Raw genomic sequence first — 23,634 nt, 5'->3', positions numbered from 1 at the left:
ATCGAGCAGCATTTAGTGATAAGAGAGAATTTCACCTCCGTATAATCGCAATCGACTGAATAGTCTAAATGAGCCTGAACAACCCGATATGATTGTCACTACATCTAACCTAACCTAACCTAACCAAAGGGTCGGAATTTGCTGGTTCATTGATGATAGGAGACTGTTGCATACGATGAAACATAAATTATTGGTTGTTGCTGAGTAGTTTGATTCGTTGACGATTGGGAAGCTATGTATTAATCGATTTGTGGGTGATCGGGAAGTGCTGATGAATTCTTCGGGTTTCAGAAGGTTGCTAGTATTGTTACAGTTATTTTTTGTTGAAGCGATATGGTATCAGTTTCTACATAGACAGAGGTCGTAATAGCTTTGTGTCTGTAGTCGGTTTTAGTATTACTGACGACTATTATGTAGACGTCAGTAATACCAGCGAACTGTAGGCCTGAAAGTCTTGGCGGTGGAATTGTAGGCTAGAGGGTCTCAGTGGTGGAACTGTAGATCCGAAGATCTCTGTGGGGGAACTGTTGGCTCGAAGGTCGCAGTAGGGGATTTGTAGGTTCGTAGGCCCGAAGGTCGCAGTCGTGTAACTGTAGGCACGAAGGTCTCAGTGGGAAACTTTAGGCCCGAAAGTCTCAATGGTGCACCTATAGGCCGGAAGGTCTCAGTGGAAGAACTATAGACCGAAAGGTCTCAGCGGGAGAACTTTAGGCCCGAAGGTGTCACTGGTGGATCTTTAGGCTTGAAGGTTTCAGTCGTGGGACTGTAAGATCAGAGGTCTCAGTGAGGGAACTATAGGCACGAAGGTGGTGGAACTGCAGGCCCGAAAGTATCAGTGGTAGAACTGTAAGAACGAAGGTCTCAATGGTGAAATTTTAGGCACGAAAGTCTCAGTGGTGGAATTGAAGGTCCGAAGGTCCCAGTGGTAGAACAGTGGATCCGAATATTTCGGTCGTAGAAACGTAGGCCCGAAAGTCTCTGTGGGAGAACTGTAGGCTCGAAGGTCTCAATGGTGGAACTATAGGCACGAAAGTCTCAGTCGTGTAACTGTAGGCCCAAAGGTGGAACTGCAAGAACGAAGGTCTCAATCTGGAACTATAGGCACGAATATAAGAATTGAAGGCCCGAAGGTCTCAGTGGTGGAACAGTGAAATGTAGGCTCGAAGGTCTCAGTGGGGGAACTGTAGGACCGAAGGTCACAGTCGTGTAACTGTAGGCACGAAGGTCTCAGTGGGAAACTTTAGGCCCGAAAGTCTCAATGGTGGAACTGTAGGCCGGAAGGTCTTAATGGTGGCCAGAAGGACTCAGTGGAAGAACTATAGGCCCAAAGGTCTCAGCGGGAGAACTTTAGGCCCGAAGGTGTCTCTGGTGGATTTTTAGGCTTGAAGGTTTCAGTCGTGGAACTGTAGGACCAGAGGTCCCAGGGAGGGAACTATAGGCACGAAAGTCTCAGTGGTGGAACTATAGGCCCGAAAGTATCGGTGGTGGAACTGTAAGAACGAAGGTCTCAATGGTGGAACTATAGACACGAAAGTCTCAGTGGTGGAATTGAAGGCCCGAAAGTCTCAATGGTGGAACAGTGGATCCGAATATTTCGGCCGTGGAAACGTCTCAGTGGGGGAACTGTAGGCCCGAAGGTCTCAATGGTGGAACTATAGGCACGAAAGTCTCAGTGGTGGAACTGTAGGCCCGAAGAGGGAACTGCAAGAACGAAGGTCTCAATGTGGAACTATAGGCACGAATATAGGAATTGAAGGCCCGAAGGTCTCAGTGGTCGAACAGTGAAATGTTGGCACGAAGGTCTCAGTGGGGGAACTGTAGGCCCGAAGGTCACAGTCGTGTAACTGTAGGCACGAAGGTCTCAGTGGGGAACTTTAGGCCCGAAAGTCTCAATGGTGAAACTGTAGGCCAGAAGGACTCAGTGGAAGAACTATAGGCCCGAAAGTCTCAATGGTGGAACTATAGGCTGGGAGGTCTCAGTGGAAGAACTATAGGACCAAAGGTCTCAGCGAGTGAACTTTAGGCAAGAAGGTGTCACTTGTGGATCTTTAGGCTTGAAGGTTTCAGTCGTGGAACTGTAGGACCAGAGGTCTCAGGGAGTGAACTATAGGCACGAAAGTCTCAGTGGTGGAACTGTAGGCCCGAAAGTCTCAGTGGTGGAACTGTAAGAACGAAGGTTTCAATGGTGGAACTATAGGCACGAAAGTCTCAGTGAGGGAATTGAAGGCCCGAAGGTCTCAATGGTGGAACAGTGGATCCGAATATTTCGGTCGTGGAAACGTCAGCCCGAACGTCTTAGTGGGGCAACTGTAGGCCCGAAGGTCTCAATGGTGGAACTATAGGCACGAAAGTCTCAGTGGTGGAACTGTAAACCCCAAGGTCTCAATGGTGCAACTATAGGCACGAAAGTCTCAGTGATGTAACTGTAGGCCCGAAAGTGAAACTGTAAGAACGAAGGTCTCAATGGTGGAACTATAGGCACGAAAGTTTCAGTGGTGGAATTGAAGGCCCGAAGGACTCAGTGGTGGAACAGTGAAATGTAGGCTCGAAAATCTCAGTGGGGTTACTGTAGGCCCGAAGATCTCAATGGTGGAACTATAGGCACGAAAATCTCTGTGATGGAACTGTAAGCACCGAGGTCTCCATGGTGACACTATAGGAACGAAAGTCTCAGTGGTGAAACTGATAGCCCGAAGGTCTCAGGCGTGGAACTTTAGAACCGAAGGTTTCAGTGTGAAACTATAAGCCCTAAGGGCTCAATGAGGGAACTGTAGGCCCGAAGGTCTCAATGGTGGAACTATAGGCACGAAAATCTCTGTGATGGAACTGTAAGCACCAAGGACTCCATGGTGACACTATAGGAACGAAAGTCTCAGTGGTGGAACTGAAAGCCCGAAGGTCTCAGGCGTGGAACTTTAGAACCGAAGGTTTCAGTGTGAAACTATAAGCCCTAAGGACTCAATGGGGGAACTGTAAGCCCGAAGGTCTATTCATTTCGCGTCTGATACTATTTATTTTTGCGTCTGGGAATAAAGTCCTCAGTCGTTGCCAAAAATTATAACCAGCAGACACGGTTGCCACGGTTAATAGAATTCTACCAAAAATGGTAGTTTTTACTGTTTGGTAGAATGGTAGATAGTTTGGTAGGTTTTGCAAATAGAAAATTTTGTCAAAATTTTATTTCTATAGGAAATTTTGCCAATATTTTATTTCTGTAGGAAATTTTGTCAAAATTTTATTTCTATAGGAAATTTTGTTAAAATTTTATTTCTATAGAAAATTTTGTCAAAATTTTATTTCTGTAGGAAATTTTGTCAAAATTTTATTTCTTTAGAAAATTGTGTCAAAATTTTATTTCTATAGAAAATTGTGTTAAAAATTTTATTTCTGCGGGAAATTTTGTCAAAATTTTATTTCTATAGGAAATTTTGTTAGAATTTTATTTCTATAGAAAATTTTGTTAGAATTTTATTTCTATAGAAAATTTTGTCAAAATTTTATTTCTATAGGAAATTTTGTCAAAATTTTATTTCTATAGAAAATGTTGTCAATTTTGTTTTATTCACTCACTATTCACAGTAACGCTGCGATTTGCATAATTTTTGAAGAAGTACGGTCCAATAATGCCACCAACCCATAAACAGCATCACACTGTGACTCTGTCTGGATATAGTGATAGTTTCTGCAATGCTTCTGGCTGATTCTCACTCCAAAATCTACAATTCATTGAGCCAAAAATGAACTTCTCCGCTGAAGACAGCAATTTTTTGTTTATACCTCGTATTTCTCAGATTATTGCGCATATATGTGAATTTTTGATATCTCCTTAATATTTCTAAAGCCGATTAGATGTAACCTATGTTAGCACAAGCTCGCATTATTATAAAAACAAACAAGCCAAATTGATCACTGATAAAGAAATGCACCTTTCCAAAAATATCGTGCCTATAACTTTTATTGATCCCAAAGAACAAAATTAGAGTATAATAAAAATAAAACCAAAAAAAAAAAAAAATACACGAATTATAAAAACATTAATTCTATTAAATATAAAGTCAGTTGTCACCAAAATTTGGCAATGAAAACATAGCAAAATGACAAATTTCAAATACTTGGTCCTATTGGTAAGTTTGAATTTTCCTAAATATCCTAAATGGCAACACCAAAGGATCTCTATTCTCATTTCAGTTCCTTGGTCTTTATACCGTATACTCCGTAAGGACTGAATGTCTTACCGAGGCATGTGCTGAGAAATTAATCGCCTCTATTGATGCTCAATATCGGGCCAATTCCAATTATGAATACGATCATCCAGACGATGTAATCAGTGTTGATATCAAACTACGTGATAAACTCTTGGCCTACAAAACCTCATTGGATAAATTCGATTGGGAAAATTTTCAAAATCCTCTACTTAAGCGTCAATTTGAAATTTTGAGTCGTGATTGGAAATACCCAGAGACCACTGAGGAATTTAGACAAGATACTGAACTTTTGAAAACGGTGGGAAAACGTAAATTTACCTGTTCGCTCTTTTGTCACAATTATTGCAAATTTGTTTCATACGATCGTGAAATTAAATCGATTCTTACGAATGGTGACAAACCAGAGTACATAAAATGGTATTGGCGTGAATGGCGTAATCGTGTACCTGCAAATGTGAGGATTGCACTAAAAAATTACATTAGCTATTATCAGAATTTGGCTACACCGACGAAATCTCCATCAGCAGTATGGTATGAGAATTATGATGATCCTAATATGCTGGAAGAATTAGAAAATTATATGACCGCCATCAGACCCCTGTATCAGCAAATGCATGGCCATTTGAGACAAGCCTTGAGAGAAAAATTTGGTAATGACATTATTCCTGCTTCTGGTCTTATTCCTCACCATCTTTTCGAGGAGGCTCTCTATCAAGCATGGAAAAAAGATTCCTTATTGGTAAATCCTTATCCGGAGAAAAAATTGCCAAATTTACAACAAGAGTTGAACAAAAATTGGGGACCCAGTGATTTAATTACCAATGCTTCGCATTTCTTCAATATGCTCGGATTTCCTCCATATCCAAGGTAAGAATTTTTCTATTATTAAGATTTTGAATGAAATATTTAGGTACTGCTGGCATAGACGATAATGTGAGTGAAGGATCCTATTTTCCAGAGATTTGGTATTTTGGTCATTTTAAGGATAAATCGACCATCTCTCCTATTATGATGCGATATCTCCACAGAGATCTGTCGAGGAGTTAAGTAGAATGGTAGGACAATCCTGCAAATAATGTGAGTTTTAAGGTCCTCGATTACATATGGGACATTCATCATCACTAAGATGTTTTCAATTTCGGCTCATTGGGGGGTGAAATATCTGAACTTCCTCCAGAAGGATCTTCCAATCTGCAGAGTACTGTGAGAACTCCTTATAGCAGTTTTGACAAGTCTGTAAACTGTAGCACTGGGAATTGCTTGTCTGATCGCACTAGCATTAGCCAACGGCATTATCAAATTTACTTTCCAGTGAGCTGTATATTCCACGATTTAGTAGAAGGACAAAGGACTTAAGAGCTAATCGAGAATCTTTGCTTTAGACGCGATGTCTCCAGAATCATTTGGATGGGAGTCGAGTAGATTGGTAGGTCAATGAGATATTTGATACAGGACCTCGATGACAATCGCGACATCCGCATCACTCATTGCAAAGATAAAGGAAAGATTTGACGAACAAGCATCAATATTGAATCTCTGCTCTGGACGGGATGACTCAAGAATCATCTAGCGAGGAGTCGAATAGATTGACAGTTCAATGAGGGATTTAAGCTCCTTTATTACATATGGGGCATACATCCTCCTTGTTCCAGTTGGGACTCAGTAGTGGAAAGATGCCTAACTTTACTAAAGAAAGGTCTACTGAACGCGAGAGTACTGTGGTAACTGCATATCGCAAGTCTGCGTATGTCAGCACCTGTTTTATGGGCCCTAGGCACCAGATACCAAACTGATAATCAATGGAAGCTAATTATAGGGCTGTGCACCCAAAAAAAAAATCTGATTCAATCACGAAATTAATTGATCCAATTAATTTTTTATATTGCAATGTCTGCAATCACAGAAATTATAGTATCAATTAAAAAATTGGGAGCCACCGTGGTGCAATGGTTAGCATGCCCGCCTTGCATACACAAGGTCGTGGGTTCAATTCCTGCTTCGACCGAACACCAAAAAGTTTTTTAGCGGTGGATTATCCCACCTCAGTAATGCTGGTGACATTTCTGAGGGTTTCAAAGCTTCTCTAAGTGGTTTCACTGGAATGTGGAACGCCGTTCGGACTCAGCTATAAAAAGGAGGTCCCTTGTCATTGAGCTTAACATGGAATCGGGCAGCACTCAGTGATAAGAGAGAAGTTCACCAATGTGGTATCACAATGGACTGAATAGTCTAAGTGAGCCTGATACATTGGGCTGCCACCTAACCTAACATAACCTAATTAAAAATTAATTGGTACTATTAATTTGCAATCACAGAAATGATAGTATCAATTAGAAATAGAATAGAATAGAAATAAAATTTTGGTAAAAGTTTCTGTAAAAATAAAATTTTGACAAAATTTTCAATAGAAATAAATTTTGTGATAAACATTTTCTAAAGAAATAAAATTTTTATAAAACTTGTTTATAGAAATAACATTTTGACAAAATTTTGTAAACAAATAAAAATTTGACAAAATTTTCTATACAAATAAAATTTTGTGAAAATTTTCTATAGAAATAAAATTTTGAGAAAATTTTCTATAGAGATAAAATTTTGCAAATTAAAATTCATTTGTAGTTTTCTGGTACAATTTGATAAAATAAAAAAATTTTGATAAAAGTTTCTAACTTTTATCAAAATTTTATATCTATAGAAAATTTCGTCAAACTTTTATTTTTATAGAAAATTTTGCCAAAATTTTATTCTATAGAAAATTTTTCCAAACTAACTTTCTAACTTTTATCAAAATTTTATATCTATAGAAAATTTCGTCAAACTTTTATTTATATAGAAAATTTTGTCAAAATTTTATCCTATAGAAAATTTTGTCAAAATTTTATTTCTATAGAAAATTTTGTCAAAATTTTATTTCTATAGTTTTTTTTTTTTAATTTTATTTCTATAGAACATTTTGTCGAAATTTTATTTCTATGGAAAATTTTGTAAAATTTTTATTTCTATAGAAAATTTTGTCAAAATTTTATTTTTATAAAAAACTTTTATAAAAATGTTAATTCTCTAAAAAAGTTTTATAAAAATTTTATTTCTATAGAAAATGTTTACCACAAAATTAATTTCTATAGAAAATTTTGTCAAAATTTTATTTCTATAGAAAATTTTGTCAAAATTTTATTTCTATAGAAAATTTTGTCAAAATGTTATTTCTATGGAAAATTTTGTAAAATTTTTATTTCTATATGTTAGAAAATTTTGTCAAAATTTTATTTTTATAAAAAAGTTTTATAAACATGTTAATTCTCTAAACAAGTTTTATAAAAATTTTATTTCTATAGAAAATGTTTATCACAAAATTTATTTCTATAGAAAATTTTGTCAAAATTTTATTTCTATAGAAAATGTTTACCACAAAATTAATTTCTATAGAAAATTTTGTCAAAATTTTATTTCTATAGAAAATTTTGTCAAAATTTTATTTCTATAGAAAATTTTGTCAAAATGTTATTTCTATGGAAAATTTTGTAAAATTTTTATTTCTATATGTTAGAAAATTTTGTCAAAATTTTATTTTTATAAAAAAGTTTTATAAACATGTTAATTCTCTAAACAAGTTTTATAAAAATTTTATTTCTATAGAAAATGTTTATCACAAAATTTATTTCTATAGAAAATTTTGTCAAAATTTTATTTCTATAGAAAATGTTTACCACAAAATTAATTTCTATAGAAAATTTTGTCAAAATTTTATTTCTATAGAAAATTTTGTCAAAATTTTATTTCTATAGAAAATTTTGTCAAAATGTTATTTCTATGGAAAATTTTGTAAAATTTTTATTTCTATATGTTAGAAAATTTTGTCAAAATTTTATTTTTATAAAAAAGTTTTATAAACATGTTAATTCTCTAAACAAGTTTTATAAAAATTTTATTTCTATAGAAAATGTTTATCACAAAATTTATTTCTATAGAAAATTTTGTCAAAATTTTATTTTTATAGAATCGTTTATCAAAATGATATTTCTATAGAACATTTTGTCAAAATTTTATTACTATAGAAAATGTTGTCAAAATTTTATCCTATAGAAAATTTCTATAGAAAATTTTGTCAAAATTTTATTTCTATAGATTTTTTTTTTTAATTTTATTTCTTATATTTCATGTTAGCCTGATACCGAAACAGGCAATTGACGTCCAAATGCATTATATCTAATTATACAATTATTTTTCGAGCTTTATGGACATATATAGACTAAGGAACATGGTTAATAGAGCCATTGTCCATAAAGCTCGAAAAATAATTGTGTAATTAGATATAATGCATTTGGACGTCAATTGCCTGTTTCGGTATCAGGCTAACATGAATTATAATAAGCAACGATGAGCCCGTCGTACGACTAATGTACGCGTTAGAATTGTTGTTGTATCCTGGAAACCAGTTTCTGCAAGTTGTCACATGTTGTTGTAGTTGACTGTAGAAACAAGAAGCATTGCTCGACTGTTCACCACTTAGGTGAATTCTAACAAATTAGCTTTCTAAAAATAAATTTCGTGTTGTTGCATTACTATGTAACAAAACTAAATAAAAACAAGTATATACAGCAGTAAGTTCGGCCGGGCCGAATCTTAAATACCCACCACCATGAACCAAATATTAGGGTTTCCTTTGAAATTTCAGGAGGGCTTGAGGACTTGAGGACACTACCCGAAGATAAATTTAAAGATTTCACCTATGAGGACTATATCAGATTCTGGATTTATAAGAACCATTTTTGTTTGAGGTTTAGAGGAATCATTAACATCTCTTGTAAGTGTGCAAGAAAATTATAAAATAACGTCTTGATTTGAAATCTTAAATCTGTAGAAGTAAAATCTGGAAATTTTACATTGAGTTTCAAGCAATTTTCATAATCAGTGCGCCTCCTACACCCTCAAGAAGTGAAGTCGGTCTATATGGAGGCATTACCAAATGGACCTATAAAAACTTAATCCGATACACGTTTTTGTGAGCCTAAAATACCAGAATATTTACAATTTCAGGCATATCAGATAAAAACTACGGTTTCTAGAAACCCAAGGAGTTAAATCGGGAGATCGTTCTTATGGGGGCTATACTAAAATATGGACCGATACTCACCATTTTCGGCACACCTCTTTGTGACCCGAAAATACCTCTAGATTTCCAATTTCAGGCAAATAGAATAAAAACTTCGGATTCTAGAAGCCCAAGAAGTAAAATTAGGAAATTGGTCTATATGGGGGCTATACCAAAATATGGACCGATACTCACCATTTTCGGCACACCTCTTTACGGTCCTAAAATACCTCTAGATTTCCAATTTCAGACAAATTGGATAAAAACTACGGTTTCTATAAGCCCAAGACCCGAAATCGGGAGATCGGTCTATATGGGGGCTATACCAAAATATGGACCGATACTCACAATTTTTGGCACACGTATTTGTGGTCCTACAATACCTCTAGATTTCCAATTTCAGGTGAATTGAATAAAAACTGCGGTTTCTATAAGCCCAAGAAGTAAAATCGGGAGATCGGTCTATATGGGGGCTATACCAAAATATGGACCGATACTCACAATTTTTGGCACACATATTTGTGGTCCTACAATACCTCTAGATTTCCAATTTCAGATAAATTGAATAAAAACTGCGGTTTCTATAAGCACAAGAAGTAAAATCGGGAGATCGGTCTATATGGGGGCTATACCAAAATATGGACCGATACTCACAATTTTTGGCACGCGTATTTGTGGTCCTACAATACCTCTAGATTTCCAATTTCAAGCAAATTGAATAAAAACTGCGGTTTCTATAAGCCCAAGAAGTAAAATCGGGAGATCGGTCTATATGGGGGCTATACCAAAACGTGGACCGATACTCACCATTTTTGGCACACCTCTTTATGGTCATAAAATACCTCCAGATTTCAAATTTCAGGCAAATTGGATGAAAACTGCGATTTCTATAAGCCCAAGACCCCAAATCGGGAGGTCGGTTTATATGGGGACTATATCAAAACCTGGACCGATATAGCCCATCTTCGAACTTGACCTGCCTGCAGACAAAAGACGAGCTTGTGCAAAATTTCAGCACGATTGCTTCATTATTGAAGACTGTAGCGTGATTACAACAGACAGACAGACAGACAGACAGACAGACGGACAGACGGACATCGTTATATCGTCTTAGAATTTCTCCCTGATCAAGAATATATATACTTTATATAGTCGGAAATCGATATTTCGATGTGTTACAACAACAGACAGACAGACAGACAGACAGACGGACAGACGGACATCGTTATATCGTCTTAGAATTTCTCCCTGATCAAGAATATATATACTTTATATAGTCGGAAATCGATATTTCGATGTGTTACAAACGGAATGACAAACTTATTATACCCCCGTCACCATTCTATGGTGGTGGGTATAATAAGATTAAGGGACTTTTAAGTTAGATGAAAAGATAATGTACAGTAGGAGAAAAGATGATTCAATTTGTAAGAGGGAAATTCCCAAATGTTTTCTCCATAAGGAGTTAGCATAAAGGGCCCAAAATTGAGTTATCTCTCCCAGCCAAATCTATACTAGAGGCTGTGGAAAGGTTCATTCGCCCGGACCGAAACATGTACAGTCCAGGCGTGTATAGATTTGTATCTGGCGTTTTCTTTTCAATGGCTCTATTAACCATGTTCCTTAATCTATATCTGTCCATAAAGCTCGAAAAATAATTGTATAATTAGATATACATTTTATTTCTATAGAATTTTTTTTTTTTTAATTTTATTTCTATAGACATTTTTTAAAAATTGTATGTCTATAGAAAATTGTTTAAAAATTTTATTTCTACAGAGAATTTTGTCAAAATTTTATTTCTATAGAAAATGGAAGAACCTCTTAGTTGGAGAGGTATACATCGCAAAATCTACCAAACCATCAAGAATTCTACCAATCTACCAAACAGTAAAAAATCTACTATTTTTGATAGAATTCTACCAACTGTATCAACCGTGCTCCTAAGAGCTACAGTAAACAATAGCAAAGTTATTTTTCGTAAATCAAATATGAAAGATGGCAGAAAAGTAATTCACCATTCTCTTCTAATTTACCTTGAATATAACCAAAATAGCCTAGGTAAAGCCTCCACAGCACAAATGGGAGATTCCCATTTTTTAATCCCTACTACTACGAGTGGAGAGCGTCTCTTTTATAAATAAATGCTGCCCGATTCTAGGTTTGGTTAGTGGGCAGTCCGATATTTCAGGCTCATTAAGACTATTCAGTCCATTGCGATACCACAGTGGTGAACATCTCCCTTATCACTGAGTTCTCACCGATTCCATATTTAGCTCAACGACAAGGGACCTGCCAGCAGCATTGCCGCCAGGGGATAATCCACCGCTGAAAAACTTTTTGGCATTTTGGCATAGAGATTAAACCCACGAGCTTTTGTATGCGCCATTGAACCCACCAGCCTTTGTATGCACCAGGGTGGCTCCCTCTTATCTTAAGGTAAATGACAAGGGACATTGTTTAAACCCGAGTCCAAACGGCGTTACGCATCAGGGTGACATCACTCAAGGAAACTTTGAGACACAAAGAAATGCCAACAATATTATCGAGAGAAGGTAAACACAGATGAGAAACTTTTTGGTGTTTTGTCGAATCTGGGATTGAACGCATGAGGCTTTGTAAGCAAAGGGCATGCTAGCCATTGAACCACGGTGGCTTACTTTGTTGAGAAGTTTCCATATGTGTTTTTTTTTTTTTTTTGTCGAAACTGAGATTGAACCCATGAAGTTTTGTATGCATAGGACATGCGAGCCATTGCACGACGATGACTCACTATATTGACAAGTTTCCATACATTGTTCATACTTGTTTGCTTTTTTCTCTTGCAGCGATTTCCAAAAGACCAGTTTTCCAAATAGAGATGAGTCAGCCGATTGTAAACCTCGAATTAACTATCATGGTCGAATTCAGTTAACCTATTGTGAAAAAGTCAATTACAAAAAGCTTTTAACTACCTATGGCGATATAACACGATTGCATTATGCCATCCAAAAGAATAATCTCTCTGTAGGCTTAAGTAAGGAAGCGTGTCCAGGATTTGGTAATGCCTTAGCTGAAGCCATTATATTGACAGTTTCGACCCCGAAACATTTACAGCAGCATCTACACTTTCTTACGGAATACAATTATGATGATGAAATGCACATGAACTTCCTCTATCGAATGGTAAGCAGAACAAAATCCCACCTTTTTAGGGCAAAAAGGCTAATCTTTCTCAAAATTTCAGGGTGTCCATGCCCTTTTGTCGTTGCCCATGTATTTTGTACATGAAAAACTCTTTGTCGATATGATCGATAAAGAAGCTATGCCCTGGAATTATAATTTCTATTACTGGAATTTAATGGAGAAATATATGGGTGTGGGACCTTCCGTTCTAACCATTCCCTCAACATATGATATGCCACCGAAATTCTATACTGGTTTAGTGGATGAAACTCGCAGCACCAAGTAAGTAAAAAATATTATGCTTTGAAAACCTGAACCTCTACATATGAATGTTTTAATATTTCTAGGAAATTATTTGGGGAATTTTTGGGCTATCAAATCTATAGGGATTTGTGCTTAAAGGCTGGCCTATATAAACCCAATGATAGTAATAAACCCTTATACAAATGTGATCTTGATGGCAATACCGAAATTGGAGATATTCTTATGTAGGTATTATTTCGTTTTTCAACAGAATTTGGTGAAATTATACCTCTTCTGTTTTTTTTTTATCATCGAATAGGAAAATGATGTCTTCTGGTTCTACAAAGACCTGGCGTGAAATCATCAAGGATTTGACACCCAATCAAGAAACCAAACTACAGGGTTCTGCTTTTATGGATTATTATAAGCCTTTACTCAACTGGCTAACCCATAGTAATAAAGGTAAAAATGTGGAGATAGGCTGGAATTCTAGTGATAGTAAGTTTTTTTTTTATTTAAAACATATTTTTTTTTTTATTAAATATAATTTTATTTTCCATTTCTCCCTTTAGATCGGTCATAGAAATTTTTCATAACGACAAGGAATCACAGAAAAACTTGATAAATCTATACAGTACGGATATAGAGACATTTTATATATATATATATATATATATATATATATATATATATAAAATTCATATAAAAAGATTAGATTAAAAAAAGTTTTTTTCTGTTTTCTTTCGGTAGGAAAATTTTTCGTATAAGAAACATTTTCTATAGAAGTAAAACTTTGACAAAAATTTCCATAGAAATAAAATTTTGACAAAATTTTCTATAGAAATAAAATTTTGAGAAAATTTTCGATAGAAATAAAATTTTGAGAAAATTTTCGATAGAAATAACAAAATTTTCTGTAGAAATAAAATTTTGACAAAATTTTCTATAGAAATAAAATTTTGACAAAATTTTCTATAGAAATAAAGTTTTGACAAAATTTTCTATACAAATAAAATTTTGACAAAATTTTCCATTGAATTACAATTTTGACAAAATTTTCTATAGAAATAAAATTTTGACAAAATTTTCTATAGAAATAAAATTTTCACAAAGTTGTCGACAGAAATAAAAATTTGACAAAATTTTCTGTAGAAATTAAATTCTGACAAAATTTTCTGTAGAAATAACACCCTAAAAAAAAAACAGTGAACCCACCAGAAAGAAAAGTTTCGGCTAATTTTAGAAAATTTTGAGAAAATTTTAACTAAAAAATTTTGACAAAACTTTCTATAGAAATAAAATTTTGACAAAATTTTCTATACAAATAAAATTATTGACAAAATGTTCTATATGAATAAAATTTTGACAAAATTTTCTATAGAAATAAAATTTTGACAAAATTTTCTATTGAAATAAAATGTTGGCAATATTTTCCATAAAAATAAAATTTTTGGCAAAATTTTCTATAGAAATAAAATTTTGACAAAATTTTCTATTGAAATAAAATTTTCTATAGAAATAAAATTTTGACAAAATTTTCTATTGAAATAAAATGTTGACAAAATTTTCTATTGAAATAAAATTTTGACCAAATGTTCTATAGACAAAATATTTTGACAAAATTTTCTATAGGATAAAAATTTGACAAATTTTTTCTATAGTAAAAAAAATGTTTTGACACAATTTTTCACAGAAATAAAACTTTGACAAAATTGTCTATAAAAATAAAATTTTGACAAAATTGTCTTTAGAAATAAAAATTTCAAAAATTTTTTTAAACAAATAAAATTTTGAAAAAATGTTCTATAGAAAAACTTTTGACAAAATTTTTAATAGAAATAAAAAAAACATTTTGACAAAATTGTCTGTGAAAATAAAATTTTTTTAATTTTCTGTAGAAATAAAATTTTGACAAAATTTTCTGTAGAAATAAATTTTTGTGACAAAATTGTCTATAGAAATAAAATTTTGACAAACTTATCTATAGAAATAAAAATTTCACAAATTTTTCTAAAGAAATAAACTTTAGACAATATTTTTTATAGAAATAAAATGTTGACAAAATTCTCTATAGAAATAAAATGTTGGCAAAATTTTCCATAAAAATAAAATGTTGGCAAAATTTTCTATAGAAATAAAATTTTGACAAAATTTTCTATAGAAATAAAATGTTGAGAAAATTTTCTATAGAAATAAAATGTTGGCAAAATTTTCTATACAAATATAATTTTGACAAAATTTTCTAAAGAAATAAAATTTTGAAAAAAATTTATATGGGAATAAACTTTTGACAAAATTTTTTATATTAATAAAATTGTGACAAATTTTTCTATAGGAATAAAATTTTGACAAAATTTTCTATAGAAATAAAATTTTGACAAAATTTTCTATAGAAATAAAATTTTGACAAAACTTTCTAAAGAAATAAAATTTTGACAAAATTTTCTATAGAAATAATATTTTTGACAAAATGTTCTATATAAATAATATTTTTGACAAAATATTCTATATAAATAAAATTTTGACAAAATTGTCTATAGAAAATTTTGACAAAATTTTCTATTGAATTAAAATTTTGACAAAATTTTCTATAGAAATAAAATTTTGACAAAATTTTCTATGGAAATAAAATTTTGAACAATTGTTCTATAGAAATAAAATTTTGACAAAATTTTCTATGGGATAAAAATTTGACAAAATTTATAAATTAGAAAAAAAATTTTAACACAATTTTCCACAGAAATAAAATTTTGACAACATTGTCTATAGAATTCAAATTTTGAGAAAATTGTCTATAGAAATAAAAATTTCACAAATTTTTCTAAAGAAATAAAATTTTGAAAGAAATTTTCTATAGAAATAAACTTTTGACAACATTTTTTATAGAAATAACATTTTGACCAAATTGTCTATGGAAATAAAATTTTGACAAAATTTTCTGTAGAAATACAATTTTGACCAAAGTTTTGTCAAAATTTTATTTCTTTAGAAAATTTTGTCAAAATTATATTTCTATAGAAAATTTTGCCAACATTTTATTTCTATAGAAAATTTTCCCAACATTTTATTTCTATAGAAAATTTTGTCAAAATTTTATTTCTATAGAAACTTTTGTCAAAATTTTATTTCTATAGAAAATTTTGTCAAAATTTTATTTCTATTTGTTTTGTTTTGTTATTGTTGGTTTTGTTCTTTAAGCATTGTTGTTGCTTTTTATTGCAGCTTAAAACCATACATTGACTAAACTACAAGTGTAGCTTAACCAACAGAGGAAAAGAATGTTTGTCAAATTTATTTGGGCAAAGCCCTATAGACTGCAAGATGGTTGGATGGACGCACGTTTCGGAATTACCACATTCCTCATCAGCATCCTCTACTTGCAGCAAAACTATCAACCAATTATCAGAATAAATTCAGGCAGTTCATTAAACCCAACAATGAACCACACTTGAACCTCCCGAAAAAAGGTTTTGTATGATAGCCGGCTTATTCCGAAATAAATTCGAAACAAACATATCTCTTTTCCTATGCCACTGTCAAATCATCGATTTGAATTCACATGGCTGGGTTTATTTTGAGCGTGCCTCCTCTTCTTTTTCCATTTGTTTTGTTTTGTTATTGTTGGTTTTGTTCTTTAAGCATTGTTGTTGTTTTTTATTGCAGCTTAAATTGGTTGATAATTGGTTGATAGTTTTGCTGCAAGTAGAGGATGCTGATGAGGAATGTGGTAAGTCCGAAACGTGCGTCCATCCAACCATCTTGCAGTCTATAGGGCTTTGCCCAAATAAATTTGACAAACATTCTTTTCCTCTGTTGGTTAAGCTACACTTATAGTTTAGTCAATGTATGGTTTTAAGCTGCAATAAAAAACAACAAAAATTTTATTTCTATAGAAAATTTTGTCAAAATTTCATTTCTATAGAAAATGTTGCCAACATTTTATTTCTATAGAAAATTTTGCCAACATTTTATTTCTATAGAAAATTTTGTCATTTTTTTTTTTATTTTTTTATTTCTATAAAAAATTTTGTCAAAAGTTTATTTATATAGAAATTTTTTTCAAAATTTTATTTCTTTAGAAAATTTTGTCAAAATTATATTTCTATAGAAAATTTTGCCAACATTTTATTTCTATAGAAAATTTTCCCAACATTTTATTTCTATAGAGAATTTTGTCAAATTTTATTTCTTTAAAAAATTTTGTCTAAAGTTTATTTCTTTAGAAAAATTTGTGAAATTTTTATTTCTATAGACAAGTTTGTCAAAATTTTATTTCTATAGACAATTTTGTCACAAAATTTTATTTCTACAGAAAATTTTGTCAAAATTTTGTTTCTACAAAAAATTAAAAAATTTTTATTTCTACAGATAATTTTGTCAAAATGTTATTTCTATCGAAAATTTTGTCAAAATTTTATTTCTATAGAAAATTTTGTCAAAATTTTATTTCTATTAAAAATTTTGTCAAAAGTTTATTTCTATAGAAAATTTTTTCAACATTTTATTTCTTTAAAAAAATTTGTGAAATTTTTATTTCTAAAGACAATTTTGTCAAAATTTTATTTCTATAGACAATTTTGTCAAAGTTTTATTTCTGTGAAAAATTGTGTCAAAAATTTTTTTCTATAGAAAAAATTTGTAAAATTTTTATCCTATAGAAAATGTTGTCAAAATTTTTTTTTTCTATAGAACATTTGGTCAAAATTTTATTTCAATTGAAAATTTTGTCAAAATTTTATTTCAGTAGAAAATTTTGTCAAAATTTTATTTCTATAGAAAATTTTGTCAAAATTTTATTCATATAGAACATTTTGTCAAAATTTTATTCATATAGAACATTTTGTCAAAAATTTTATTTCTATAGAAAATTTTGTCAAAATTTTATTTCTATAGAAAGTTTTGTCAAAATTTTTTTGTTAAAATTTTCTCAAAAATTTCTAAAATTAGCCGAAACTTTTCTTTCTGGTGGGTTCACTGTTTTTTAGGGTGTTATTTCTACAGAATATTTTGTCGAAATTTTATTTCTACAGAAAATTTTGTCAAATTTTTATTTTTGTCAAAATTTTATTTCTATAGAAAACTTTTTCAAAATTTTATTTCCATAGAAAATTTTGTCAAAATTTTATTTCTATAGAAAATTTTGTCAAAATTTTAATTCAATGGAAAATTTTGTCAAAATTTTATTTGTATAGAAAATTTTGTCAAAACTTTATTTCTATAGAAAATTTTGTCAAAACTTTATTTCTATAGAAAATTTTGTCAAAATTTTATTTCTACAGAAAATTTAGTTATTTCTATCGAAAATTTTCTCAAAATTTTATTTCTATAGAAAATTTTGTCAAAATTTTATTTCTGTAGAAAATTTTGTCAACATTTTATTTCTATGGAAATTTTTGTCAAAGTTTTACTTCTATAGAAAATGTTTATTATACGAAAAATTTTCCTACCGAAAGAAAACAGAAAAAAAACTTTTTTAATCTAATCTTTTTATATGAATTTTATATATATATAAAATGTCTCTATATCCAAACTGTATAGATTTATCAAGTTTTTCTGTGATTCCTTGTCGTTATGAAAAATTTCTATCAACAATCTAAAGGGAGAAATGGAAAATAAAATTATATTTATTAAAAAAAATATTTTTTAAATAAAAAAAAAAAAAACTTACTATCACTAGAATTCCAGCCTATCTCCACATTTTTAGCTTTATTACTGTGGGTTAGCCAGTTGAGTAAAGGCTTATAATAATCCATAAAAGCAGAACCCTGTAGTTTGGTTTCTTGATTGGGTGTCAAATCCTTGATGATTTCACGCCAGGTCTTTGTAGAACCAGTAGACATCATTTTCCTATTCGATGATAAAAAAAAACAGAAAAGGGATAATTTCACCAAACTCTTTTCAAAGGCGAAGCTATACCTACATAAGAATATCTCCTATTTCGGTATTGCCATCAAGATCACATTTGAATAAGGGTTTGGTACTATCATTGGGTTGATATAAGCCAGCCTTTAAACACAAATCCCTATAAATTTGATATCCCAAAAATTCTCCAAATAATTTCCTAGAAATATTAAAACATTAATATATAAGAGGATCAGGTTTCAGAATTGGAAGCATAATATTTTTTTAATTATGTTACTTGGTACTGCGCGTTTCATCCACTAAACCAGTATAGAATTTCGGTGGCATATCATATGTTGAGGGATGGGTTAGATCGGAAGGTCCCACACCCATATATTTCCCCTTTAAATTCCAATAATGGCAATTATAATTCCAGGGCATGACTTTTTTATCGATCATATCGACAAAGAGTTTCTCATGTACAAAATACATGGGCACTGACAAAAGGGCATGGACACCCTGAAAACATAAGAAAAATAAACACAAATTAGCCTTTTGTATTGAAAATTTAGGTTTTTTCTCCTTACACCCAGAAAAAAGTGACTTCGAAACTAAAGGAAAAAATTTTCATCAATATAGTTTATCCATTTTATTTCCATTAAGGTAAATTTTTGTGAGAAATAATAAAATTTACTCGTTTCAGTAAAAAAAACCTAAACAGTAAGCAGTTAGGAATAGTTCATTAACTAGAATAAGGCATGGAATTTTACTCATACTATTTTCTTCGCTGGGTATAAGAATTTAGTACTGAACAAGAAAATTTTATTCACCGATAAGAATGCATTCGTAAAAATAAACAAAAACCGAACTAAAACCAAGTTTCCTCAAAATTAGTAAAATTTCTTATAAAATGATAATTGCGACTTCCTTTATAATAGAAAGTTTTTCATACATACGAACAACACTTGACATAAAAAAATATTTTAGTTCATTCGTACTAAGAAGTATGCAATCCTTTCAAAACTTAAGGAAACACACTTGTTAGAATTTTCCTATATTTCTATTGTCTACCTGTAATCGATACCTGTCATCGTAATCGATGTGTTTGCGCGTGGGTGTAATCGATATGTTTGCGCCTGGGTTGTTTTTTTAGTTGGAATCGCGTTGTTGTGGTATACGGAGAGATTGTGAAAAAATAATATGGTAAAATAATATAATAAATAACAAATAACATATATAAAATATTTATTATTTTAAATTAGTGAGAACAATTTTCGTTTTTTTTAAATAAATCTATCAATGTTCGTGATGGCGTATAAAGAAAGAAAACACCCTTTCATTTGTCTTCATTTTGGAATCTTCAATTAACAGGTAATATTCAGTGACGCTAACCTTTTGTAACAAAAATGGTTTATGATTTTTTATATTTGTAGGTATTGAAATTATAAAAGGAGGACAAAATCGTTATGCAGCAACTTATTAAAAGTGAAAGGTACAAGAAGAAAAATGCGTTTTACAGTTGATGACATTACATGGAAATTGGAAATAGTGGAATAATAAACTAGTATTTCAAGGCCAGTCGATGCTGTTGATTCTTAATAAATATATTTAATATCTTAATAAAACGTGTATTTTATTGAAGAAAAAATTGTCTATATAAATAAATAAAATTGTATTTAAAAACGAAGGTAAGCAGTTCTAATTATGAAGTAAACGTTTTACCACAAATGTGTAAGATTTGTCCAAATGAATGAAAAATTTTCAATAAAATTATTCCATATATGAATTCAAATCAGTTAAATTTTTTCATTCTGTAGTATAGTGGTACATAAATATAGGAAAACGTTAACTAATATATGGAATGCATTATACCTAATTTCTACGAAAATCACATCGTTCAAACAAATAAAAATGTCTTTGGCGCTATACGAAGTTCAACTTTCTTCACAATGAGTTCATTTTAACTTAAAGAAGGGGTCACTTTTTTCTGGGTGTACCATTCGATAGAGAAAGTTCATATGCATTTCATCATCATAATTATATTCTGTAAGTAAGTGTAAATGCTGCTGTAAATGTTTCGGGGTCGAAACTGTCAATATTATGGCTTCAGCTAAGGCATTATCAAATCCTGGGCATGCTTCCTTACTTAAGCCCACAGAGAGATTATTCTTTTGGATGGCATAATGCAATCGTGTTATATCGCCGTGGGTAGTTAAAAGTTTCTTGTAATTGACTTTTTCACAATAGGTTAACTGAATTCGACCATGATAGTTAATTCGAGGTTTACAATCGGCTGACTCATCTTTATTTGGAAAACTGGTCTTTCGGAAATCGCTGCAAGAGAAATAAGCAAACATGTATAAACGATCTTGTATAGCTGGAAATTTAAAAAGTTTTCACATCTTAGCCCAAAAGTTGGGATAATTCTAAAAAATTCGGAGTAAAGGGTGATACGGTCAAAATTTGGTCAATATAAACTTGACGTATTTCTTTCAATTTTGCATTTAAAAAACCTGAACGCCCCTTATTTTGAAGGTGTGTGTGTGTAGAATGTTGCTCCTATTTTGATTTTGGAATTCACTCTTAAGTTGTCAAAATGCCGTCCAAGCAAGAAGATCAGCGTATCAAAATTTTGCTCGCGCATCGCGAAAATCCGAACTACTCGCACGCAAAGCTGGCAAAATCGCTAAAAATTGCCAAATCAACCGTTACAAATGTAATTAAAGTGTTTGGGGAACGTTTGTCGACAGCCAGGAAGTCTGGATCGGGGGGAAATCGAAAACCGGAAGCCGCTGAGACGACAAAGAGAGTTGCTGGTAGTTTCAAGCGAAACCCTAACCTCTCTCTCCGAGATGCCGCAAATAAGCTGGGTGTATCATCTACAACCGTGCATCGAGCCAAAAACGAGCCGGACTATCGACTTACAAGAAGGTAGTGACTCCAAATTGCGATGATAAACAAAATACGACGGCCAAAGCGCGATCCCGGAGGCTGTACACGACGATGCTGACGAAGTTTGACTGCGTGGTAATGGACGACGAAACCTACGTCAAAGCCGACTACAAGCAGCTTCCGGGACAGGAGTTTTATACGGCAAAAGGAAGGGAAAGGTAGCAGATATTTTCAAGCACATAAAACTGTCAAAGTTCACAAAGAAATATCTGGTTTGGGAAGCCATCTGTACCTGTGGCTTGAAAAGCAGCATTTCCATAGCTTCCGGGACTGTCAACCAAGAAATTTATGTGAAAGAGTGTTTGAATAAACGTCTGCTGCCTTTCCTGAAGAAACACGGTTGTTCCGTACTGTTTTGGCCGGATTTGGCATCTTGCCATTACGGTAAAAAGGCCATGGAGTGGTACGCCGCCAACAACGTGCAGGTGGTTCCCAAGGACAAGAACCCTTCCAACACGCCAGAGCTCCGCCCAATTGAGAAATACTGGGCTATTGTCAAGCGGAACCTAAAGAAGACCAAAAAAACTGCTAAGGACGAGCAGCAGTTCAAGGCAAACTGGCTTTCTGCGGCGAATTTAATTTGATTTTTTAAATAAACGATTTCACCGATTTACACGCGTTTTCCCTTGACCAAATTTTGACCGTATCACCCTTTAGTAGCGAAATGGGTATTCTAACGTCAGTAGTGCATAAAAGGAGGTTCCTAAAATATTAAAAAGTATGCAAAATTTCCAATATAGTGGTGCACTGGTTAGCATTTCCTTTCAATCCCAATTTCGACAAAACATCAAAAAGTTGTTCATCTTAGTGCTAAACACCTTCAATGAGTGATTCTACCCCCATTGTGTAGCGCCGTTCGGACTAGGTTCTACACACGGCCCTTGTGTGAGCTTTTCATAGAAGAGAGCCACTGTGGTGCATACAAAGGATCGTTGGTTTAATCCCCGCTTCGACCGAATGCCAAAAAGTTTCTTAAGCGGTGAAGCATCGCCTGAATTAACCTTCTTTTCGCTCTAGGACGCATATTTAAGGAGATATGACCAATTTAATTTTATCATATAAAATTTTTGATAGGGAGTGGTCACGAATAAACCATCTTTTCGCTCAAGGACGCATATTTAAGGAGATATGACCAATTTAAATTTTTCATATAAAAAATTTGATAGGGAGTGGTCGCTTTAGAACACATATTTATGGCCAATTTAAGTTTTTCATATAAAACAAGTACATACGGCCGTAAGTTCGGCCAGGCCGAATCTTATGTACCCTCCACCATGGATTGCGTAGAAACTTCTACGAATGACTGTCAACCACAATCGAATTACTTGGGTTGTGGTATCTTAAAACTTCTTAAATTTTCTATGTTAAATTGTGAGTTAGTCCATACGTGGTATAGTAGACAAAAAAGTTATGTATTACCTATATAGTCTACAAATATTTACGAATCGACATGGACTTTTGCACGGTACGTAGAGAGCCAGAATTGAAATATGGGGGTCGCTTATATGGGGGCTATATAGAATTATGAACTTGATGTGGACCAATTCTTGTGTGATTGGGGATCGATTTATCTGAGGGCTATATATTAGAGGTGTGCACGTGAGTAATAGTTTGCTCACGCTCACGCACACTCACGACGGAGAAATCTTATTCACGCACACTCACGCACGATATTTTTTGGTAGGACTCACGCTCACGCACGCTCACGAAAAGAAAATTTGTACTCACGCACACTCACTCACGAAAATCTTTTAAATGTCGTGACTCACGAAAAATATCGTGACTCACGAAAAATGTCGTGACTCACGAAAAACTTCGTGACTCACGAATAATTTTATGAGTGATTTTCCTTTAGAACCTGACTGAAAACATGAGTATGGTTAAAATCGTTTGTGTTATAAAAATCTTATCACCTAGGATGTCACTAAAATTATAAATGAATTCAAATCGTAAGCATTTTATGTTCGTCAGCGGGATTATTTTCGTGAGCGTGTTTTTCCGAAATTCGTACTCACGCACACTCACGAGGATATTATTTTCGTGACTCACGCTCACGCACGACATTTGCTTGGTTAATCACGCTCACGCACACTCACGCCGATGCCGCCAGCGTGACTCACGACTCACGCGTGAGTC

General features: G+C 32.6%; 3 protein-coding genes and 1 long non-coding RNA gene across 4 annotated transcripts; 3 read left to right on the top strand and 1 right to left on the bottom strand.

Annotated features, from left to right (window-relative positions):
• Positions 1–4,094: 4,094 nt before the first annotated feature.
• LOC142240081 (angiotensin-converting enzyme-like) lies at positions 4,095–11,441 on the top strand. Its single transcript, XM_075311799.1, has 3 exons — positions 4,095–4,124; positions 4,189–5,072; positions 11,213–11,441. The coding sequence occupies exons 1-3, from the start codon at positions 4,095–4,097 to the stop codon at positions 11,439–11,441; spliced, it is 1,143 nt and encodes a 380-aa protein (XP_075167914.1).
• A 620-nt stretch (positions 11,442–12,061) lies between these two features.
• Positions 12,062–13,356, top strand: LOC142240080 (angiotensin-converting enzyme-like). Its single transcript, XM_075311798.1, has 6 exons — positions 12,062–12,081; positions 12,126–12,462; positions 12,524–12,744; positions 12,810–12,950; positions 13,025–13,203; positions 13,278–13,356. Exons 1-6 carry the CDS (start codon positions 12,062–12,064, stop codon positions 13,286–13,288), a joined length of 909 nt encoding a protein of 302 aa, XP_075167913.1. The 3' UTR covers positions 13,289–13,356.
• A 4,934-nt stretch (positions 13,357–18,290) lies between these two features.
• Positions 18,291–19,038, bottom strand: LOC142240079 (angiotensin-converting enzyme-like). Its single transcript, XM_075311797.1, has 4 exons — positions 18,845–19,038; positions 18,626–18,766; positions 18,374–18,552; positions 18,291–18,298 (listed from the first exon to the last, which is right to left on the bottom strand). Exons 1-4 carry the CDS (start codon positions 19,036–19,038, stop codon positions 18,291–18,293), a joined length of 522 nt encoding a protein of 173 aa, XP_075167912.1.
• Positions 19,039–19,818: 780 nt separating this feature from the next.
• LOC142237615 (uncharacterized) lies at positions 19,819–20,171 on the top strand. The gene is made up of 2 exons (XR_012722526.1): positions 19,819–19,917; positions 19,980–20,171. It is a non-coding gene; the product is annotated as an uncharacterized LOC142237615 (long non-coding RNA).
• Positions 20,172–23,634: the final 3,463 nt, after the last annotated feature.

Source organism: Haematobia irritans, chromosome 5 (genome assembly GCF_050003625.1).
Source record: "Haematobia irritans isolate KBUSLIRL chromosome 5, ASM5000362v1, whole genome shotgun sequence".
NCBI lineage: Eukaryota > Metazoa > Arthropoda > Insecta > Diptera > Muscidae > Haematobia > Haematobia irritans.
Note: the sequence above shows the minus strand (reverse complement) of the source record. Positions and strands in the feature narration are given on the sequence as shown.

Excerpts from the sequence above, each read along its gene's own strand:
- LOC142240081 (XM_075311799.1), top strand. The coding sequence starts at position 4,095 with ATGACAAATTTCAAATACTTGGTCCTATTG. Across the intron at positions 4,125-4,188 it reads TCAAATACTTGGTCCTATTG|TTCCTTGGTCTTTATACCGT; the intron begins GTAAGTTTGAAT and ends TTCTCATTTCAG. Across the intron at positions 5,073-11,212 it reads GGATTTCCTCCATATCCAAG|AATTCTACCAACTGTATCAA; the intron begins GTAAGAATTTTT and ends TATTTTTGATAG.
- LOC142240080 (XM_075311798.1), top strand. The coding sequence starts at position 12,062 with ATGACTCACTATATTGACAA. Across the intron at positions 12,082-12,125 it reads ATGACTCACTATATTGACAA|CGATTTCCAAAAGACCAGTT; the intron begins GTTTCCATACAT and ends TTTCTCTTGCAG. Across the intron at positions 12,463-12,523 it reads TGAACTTCCTCTATCGAATG|GGTGTCCATGCCCTTTTGTC; the intron begins GTAAGCAGAACA and ends TCAAAATTTCAG.
- LOC142240079 (XM_075311797.1), bottom strand. The coding sequence starts at position 19,038 with ATGTATTTTGTACATGAGAAACTCTTTGTCGATATGATCGATAAAAAA. Across the intron at positions 18,767-18,844 it reads GATGAAACGCGCAGTACCAA|GAAATTATTTGGAGAATTTT; the intron begins GTAACATAATTA and ends TAATATTTCTAG. Across the intron at positions 18,553-18,625 it reads GAAATAGGAGATATTCTTAT|GAAAATGATGTCTACTGGTT; the intron begins GTAGGTATAGCT and ends ATCATCGAATAG.